The sequence below is a fragment of the Bubalus kerabau genome, chromosome 3 (assembly GCF_029407905.1).
Source record: "Bubalus kerabau isolate K-KA32 ecotype Philippines breed swamp buffalo chromosome 3, PCC_UOA_SB_1v2, whole genome shotgun sequence".
Lineage (NCBI taxonomy): Eukaryota > Metazoa > Chordata > Mammalia > Artiodactyla > Bovidae > Bubalus > Bubalus kerabau.
In genome coordinates, this window is record NC_073626.1 from 27003227 (window position 1) to 27010450 (window position 7224).

General features: G+C 44.0%; 1 protein-coding gene across 2 annotated transcripts in view; it reads left to right on the forward strand.

Moving 5' to 3' along the window:
• Positions 1 to 3353, forward strand: part of GCM1 (glial cells missing transcription factor 1) — a 41580-nt gene extending 38227 nt beyond the window's left edge. For both annotated transcript variants that reach the window (XM_055574642.1, XM_055574641.1), the window contains exons 5-6: positions 67 to 195; positions 2327 to 3353. In XM_055574642.1, the coding sequence (XP_055430617.1) occupies positions 67 to 195; positions 2327 to 3061 (864 nt within the window). In that variant the 3' untranslated portion in view covers positions 3062 to 3353. The remainder of the gene's footprint in view (positions 1 to 66; positions 196 to 2326) is intronic.
• Positions 3354 to 7224: the final 3871 nt, after the last annotated feature.

Genomic DNA, 7224 nt, shown 5'->3' on the forward strand with positions numbered 1-7224 from the left:
AGGATAAGACTTTACATACCATGAAGTACATCTAGTTGTTTATTTCACTGCTTCTTCTCCTTTAAGTCAAAGGGAGAGCATGACCATCCAAAGCCAGAAACCAAATTGGAAGCCGAGGCCAGAAGAGCAGTGAAGAAAACACACTCGGCGTCTTCCTCAGTCTCCTCGAAGCTGAAACAGAGCCCAGAGATAAAGGTAACCTTGCTCCATACATATTCAAAATATATGGGGACTTGCCAGCCCTGAGGTGGCAGCAGTAGATTTCCCTGTCATCACCTACAAATGAAGGCTTCCCACATGCTGCTAGTGGTAAAGAATCCGTCTGCTAATACAGGAGACCCAAGAGATATGGGTTCTACACCTGGGTCAGGAAGATCCCCTGGAATAGGAAATGGCAACCCATTCCAATATGCCTACCTGGAAAATTCCATGGACAGAAGAGCCTAGAAAGTGCAGTCCATGGGGTTGCAAGTCAGACACGACTGAGCACAAATTCCTAGGCAGAATTTATCTGTGATGGATTAAACATGCTCTTAGCAGGTCTTTGAACCTACAGAGAGCCCCATATCATATATCTTCAGGCTCACCTATGAGCTAGCACCTGGCAAAGAAACTGAATATGTGAATATGAATACTTTTGCTCTTAATGTCTACCATCTTTGTAGCATGCCCTCAACCATAAAGTCCATATAATTTCAGAATCATCTTCCCTACTATAGTTAAAAAGAGACCTGAATTAGTACATAACCTGTGTTTGGCACTCTCTGTATTTCTGCTAGAACCAAAAAGAAATGATCTGCATAAAATCTGAGCCTCATACTTCTTCATTCTCCCCCAAAGCCGATGATTTCCTTAGTGCACTTCACCAAGATGAAATAATCAGGCAGTTTTTGATAACAGTGGTCATCTGGGGATGTGGGGATGCCCACTTCTCCCCACGGTCAAACTGTGCTGTGATGTTGATGGCTTTCTGAGTGTCATACTGTAGGTAGGGTTTGTCTGCTTAATAGTGTTTTACTAATTTCTATACTTTTTCCTAGGCTTCCCAGGTGCTGCTAGTGGTAAAGAACCCGCCTGCCAATGCAGGAGACATAAGAGATGCAGATTCAATCCCTGGGTGGGGAAGATCCCTTGGAGGAGGGCATGGCAACTCATTCCAGTATTGTTGCCTGGAGAATGCCATGAACAGAGGAGCCTGGTGGGCTACAGTCCATAAGGTCACAAAGAGGTGGACACAACTGAAGTGACTGAAAAAGCATGCAGCATACATTTTCTACTGGTCAATGGTCCACGTTTCAGGAGTATAGAAATTGAGCCAGTCCATCCTTGAAGGTTCTAATGTACCTAAGGAAAAAAAGTCATAATTTGAGTCATAATTTCAGGGAAATAGGAGCCCCTGAATCCCAGCAACGGGTCCCTTATCCCACCTACCAGCCCTGGAAGAAGCTGCAGGGGGTTTCTTCTCACTCGTCCTTCCTGGTCAGTCTCTCCAACTCCATCCTCTTATTCCTCAGTTGTTGTGGTTGTGTAGTTGCTAAGTTGTGTCCGACTCTTTTGTGACCCCATGGACTGTAGCCTGCCAGGCTCCTCTGTCCATAACATTTTCCAGGCAAGACTATGGAGTGGGTTGCTATTTCTTTCTCAGGAGATCTTCTCAACCCAGGGGTCAAACTTGCGTCTCCTGCATTGGCAGGCAGATTCTTTATCACTGAGCCACCAAGAAAGCCCTATTAGTCAATAGTTTTACATAAACAAGAAGATAACTTAGTCCTCAAGCAGATTCTTTTCTTGTGATTAACTGGAGAATTATATACTTTCTCCATTTAGAAAAAGAAGTTGACCACATCATATGCCAGAGGCCTGTGATTCAACAAAGTGAGCTCGGAGTTTCTTGAGGAAAAAAACAAACTCTTGGAATCCATTAAAAAGTAGAGAAGTCAAGGAGGAAGTTGAGATTCCTCTGACGATAATGTAAAACTCTGAAGCTGTGGTTTGATTTGTCTTACATAGCCCCCTACAAGTTTCTCACAGAGGCAATTAGGGTTTCAGATTTGCATTTGAGGTGGAATGTTCTAAACATTCTCCCGTCCGAGTAAAAGAAGGGCCATGCGGCCCTTCCTGGTTGGTCAGATTTCTCATTGAAATGGCAGCAGCCTTGAGTTCTTGCAGGCCTTGTGTGCTTGTGCAAAGCCCTGCGTGTGTTTGTGCTTCGAATATGTAGGGAATGAGGAAAATGCACAGAGCACTTTCTTGAGCAGAGTCACTCATGGGTGCCTGGGGTAGTAGGGTGAGTTTAACTTATTAACACGAGCTTTTGTCTTTCCAGCCTCTTCCAGGTGAAACACAGAGTTGGGAAAATTTAACTTGGTCTTTCCAGGAAGCTGTCCAACTGCCTCCTGGTTACAGCGGACATGTGATAGGTTACACTCCCCAGCAGAAGGCATGGAATGATGGCTCATCCTTCCCCGAGAGCTATGGTTTGGGGGGTACCTCTGAGCTGGCAAACCTCACTCCCACTCTGGGCCCCCCTCAGCTGTACGACAAATGGGATTTGTCCCACAGTCGGGTCTCCAGCAGTGGAGACCTGCTCCAGCCCTCCATCTCTGGAGTCTTCTCTGATTACAGTGATCTGCAGACATGGAATAAGAATGTGGCTTTGGGACGAAGTCCTCTGAATGACAACAGTTGTCCCAGTTACCCATTTCCTCTGACCAGCTGGCCCTATGACTTCTCCCCTTCCCAGAGCTCTTCAGAACCCTTCCACCAGCCGGTTCCAGTGGAACCACCAGCAGTCAAATCCAGCTATCCACCCATATGGCCAAATCAAGGGGGTGAACTTTATGAAGAGAAGGTGCCTGTGGATTTTAACAGCTACCACCCTCCCACCACATGCCATTCACCCCAGGAAGACCCCCTTCTCCTCACCCACACCTCTCAGCCTTATCATCAATATGCCCTGCCTGGCAAGAGCAACAAATGGGATTTTGATGAAGAAATGGGGTGCCTGGGTTTGGATCACTGCAACAATGAGATGCTTCTAAACCTCTGTCCTTTGAGATGATCCAAATCAGAACCCTTGTGCACTGCTGGCGGGAGTGTCATTTGGTACAGCCACTGTGGAAAACAGTATGGAGGTTCCTCAAAAGATTAAAAGTAGAACTATACCAGATGATCCAGTAATCCCACTCCTAGACGAATAACAGAATGAAACCAAATCATTATCCTGAAGAGACATCTGTACCACTGTGCTCACTGCAGCATCATTTACAGTAGCCAAGACATGGAAGCAACCCAAGACAGGTGCATGGGCAAAGAAAATGTGGTGCGTGTATATATACACAAATATATATATATATATATATATATATACACACATACCATTGAGCTGTAAAAAAGAAGGAAATCAAGTCATTTGCAACAATATGGATGGACCTTGAGGGCATTAGGCTAAGCCAGAAAGAGAAAAACAAATATTGTATGATCTTGCTTACATGTGGAATATTAAAATACCCAGATTTATAAGAAATAGAGATCAGATTTGTGATTTTCAGAGGCGGAGGGTGAGGGGTGGGAAAACTGGGTGAAAGTGATCAAGAGGTAGAAACTTCCAGTTTTAATATAAATAAGTCCTGGAGATGTGAGGTACAACATGACTGTTAGCAAGTCTGTACCATAGTTACAAGACTGTACCATATATTTGAAAGTTAAGAGAATAGAGCTTAAAAAGTATTGCAAGGGAAAAAAAGCTATAACTGTCTGGTGATGAATATTAACCACTCATAATGTGGTAAACATTTTGCAGTATATGCATGTATCAGGGCATTATGGTGTACACTTTAAACTTATACAATGTTATTTGTCAATTATATCAATAAAATTATATCTCAATAAAACTGGGGGAGAAAAATGGCTGAAATCTTTTATAGCCATTTAAAAAACTGGAGGGGATAGTTGGAAGAATTTCTGTAGGAAGTAGTTTTCAAAAGGCAACCACAGATAAGTCAGAATGACGATGGCAAGCAGAAGGCAAGACTTATTTCTTAATGTGAGTAAAATCTTGGCCTGTCCTCCTCCACTCTAGTACTATAGGAGTATTAGAGGAGTCTTCAGGGGTGCTAGAGTACTAAGGGAGTCCTCAGGAGTACTAGAGTAGACTTCAGGAGTACTAGAGAGCTCCACAGTGAGGATTTAAAACTTGTCCAACCTGTGGCAGGCAATTTCCTCTGCTCTTTTTTCTCCCACAATATTTGGGAATCTCAGCACCTAAGCTGCATTATCTGTTCCATTTTCAGTGTCCTTTAAATGACCTCAAACCAAACAGATATGAAAAGCCAACTACCCAGGATCTCAGCTAAGCCTTCTTGGAACGAAGGACCAGAGAGAATGAAAGAGCTTCAGAGGAGCAGAAAGATGAAGATGCTACCACTGAAGTAGTTAGCACTTTGTCTAGTATGAAACATACAGAGTTGGTTTATAAGATGTGTCCCCTAGTTGATTTCTAAGACTCATCAAGGCAAGGGATAAGACCCAATCCTATTTCCTAAAGACAAACAGCAGCAAAATTAAACGGCTGCATGAAGAGACATTCCAGGGGCACCAAACAGTCTCCTTTCCTTCCTCCTCTCCTCCCTATCTTCCCCTTCCATGAGGGCTCCAGTTTTGTCCCATTTATCTTTATTTTTACAGTGTTGAACAGCACAGTTTTGAAAATGTTTGCTTAGAAGAGTCCTTGTATAATTAACATGGCCATAGTCAGGCAGTTTATTTGAATGCCAGTTCATTTTTTTGCTGAAGTACTTTACAATAAAGGTGCGCCCAGACATAAAATCAGGAAAGAACCATGCAATCAGCGAATATTTTCAAAATAAATGCTCTTTTCTATTTGAATAGTAACAAATGCACGTGATACAAAATTGGACTCCGAGTGTCCTTCTTAAGGCAACGTGGACTATTTTCTTCTCTGCTTTCCAAAGATTAGAGATATTCTCTGCATACAGTCATCCTCCCTTATCCATGGTGTGGGTATGTTCCAAAACCCCCAATGGATGCCTGAAATCACAGAGAGTACTAAACTCTGTATATACTAAGTTTTTCCTATGTATATATCCCTATGGAGGTTTAGTCACTAAGTTGTGTCTGACTCTTTCGACCCCATGGACTGTAGTCCGCTAGGCTCCTCTATCCACGGGATTTCCCAGGCAAGAATACTGGAGTGGGTTGCCATTTTCTACTCCAGGGGATATTCCTGACCCAGGGAATGAATTTGGATCTCCTGCATTGCAAGTGGATTCTTTACCAACTGAGCTACCAGGGAAGCCCATACATACCTATGGCAAAACTTAAATCATAAATTAGGTTCAGTAAGATAATATCCGGAGAAGGCAATGGCACCCCACTCCAGTACTCTTGCCTGGAAAATCCCATGGATGGAGGAGTCTGGTGGGCTGCAGTCCATGGGGTCGCTAAGAGTCGGACACGACTGAGCGACTTCACTTTCACTTTTCACTTTCATGCATTGGAGAAGGAAATGGCAACCCACTCCAGTGCTGTTGCCTGGAGAATCCCAGGGACAGGGGAGCCTGGTGGGCTGCAGTCTCAGGGGTCGCACAGAGTCGGACATGACTGAAGTGACTTAGCAGTAGCAGCAGCAGCAAGATAATATCTGAATTGCTGGCATCATTATTATTACACTTTGGGACCATTATTAAGTAATGGGATTCTCCAGGCAAGAACACTGGAGTGGGTTGCCATTTCCTTCTCCAATTATTAAGTAAAATAAGGGTTATTTGAACACAAGGATGGTGACGCTGTAACAGTTTTCTGATAACCAACATGGCCACCAAGTGACTACCGGGTGGGTAGCATATACAGTGTGGAGACCCTGAACAGAGGGGTGATTCACATCCTGGCTGGGAAGCCAGAAGGATCACCATATTGCTGTGTGTAGCTGAACTTTGATATTTTCATTGCTGCATTAAATTTATTTATTCGTACCTAAAATGCCTTTCCTCCATGCTCTAAGACAGGTGTCTCTGCTCGCTAAACATTTTGACTCAAACTTCTAGGAAGAAGTGTCTCATGAAATTCACCACTACTTGGAGAGTCCCAGGAGTTTGCAGCCCCCCATCCTGCCTGGTCCTTGAGTGTAAAAAACCAATTAGAGACATGGAACCGTTGGATCCAAGAGTTGGAACAAAGTTTAAAGGTTGCTTGTGCAAGTATCTGAACAGACATGAATCTACTTGATAACTTCTTAAATAGAAGCTTATCCAGCCTGTGTTTATATCTTTGCAGAGAAGAGAAATTCTTTCCTTTAGAGCACAATCAGAATCACAATTTCATCAGGTGCTTTGAATTCAGGTCATTTCAAGGATGCCTTACTGTTCCCTGAGGACAAGGACTAGGTCTTCAGTTGAAAAATATTACAAGCCTACTATATATACCCAAGTAGCAAGACATCTGAGTCTGTGTAACTCACAAAAGCAAAGGAAGGCCCTGAATGCTAGTCCTTACTACAGCGATGCAGTGGTCAAAATAACCTAACACAGGCACTGACCACAACACATGGAATTTCAAACTTTTGCACAGGATCCAAAGTACGTTTTAGACTGGGGACTGTTTGGCAGCCACAGCGATCACAAAGACGGGCCTTTTAAATTAGGCTCCATTGAATATTCAAAAGGCAAAAAAGAAAAGACAGGCTTAGGGTGGAGCAGGCTATGTATGGGGTGAGGCCATGGGCATGGTGGACACTCCTGGGTCTGGGAGGCTCCCCCTGCACCTCAAGAAATTGTCAAGGAACAGCCCCTACCTGGGTGGGAACTTCAGTTTCTGTTTGGTCCAAGGCTTTCTGGATACTTCAGCTGGTTCACATGTGCCAAACGAGGCACACAGCTCACCCCCTGTCCCAAACTTTATCTCTAGAAAATGACAATCTTGATATTTAGCAAAACGAGAACAGAGCCTGAAACATCAGATGGGACCAAAAAACCTTTTACAAGTCACAGCCATCCCTACCCACCCCTCCCCAATCCCAAGTCCTTTTCCCATGCTTCACTTTTAGTGGTGGTAGTGGTTTAGTCGCTAAGTCATGTCCAACTGTTGCGATCCCATGGACTGTAGCCTGCCAGGCTCCTCTGTCCATGGGATTCTCCAGGCAAGCATACTGGAGTGGGTTGCCATTTCCTTCTCCAGGGGATCTTCCCGACCCAGGAATCAAACCCA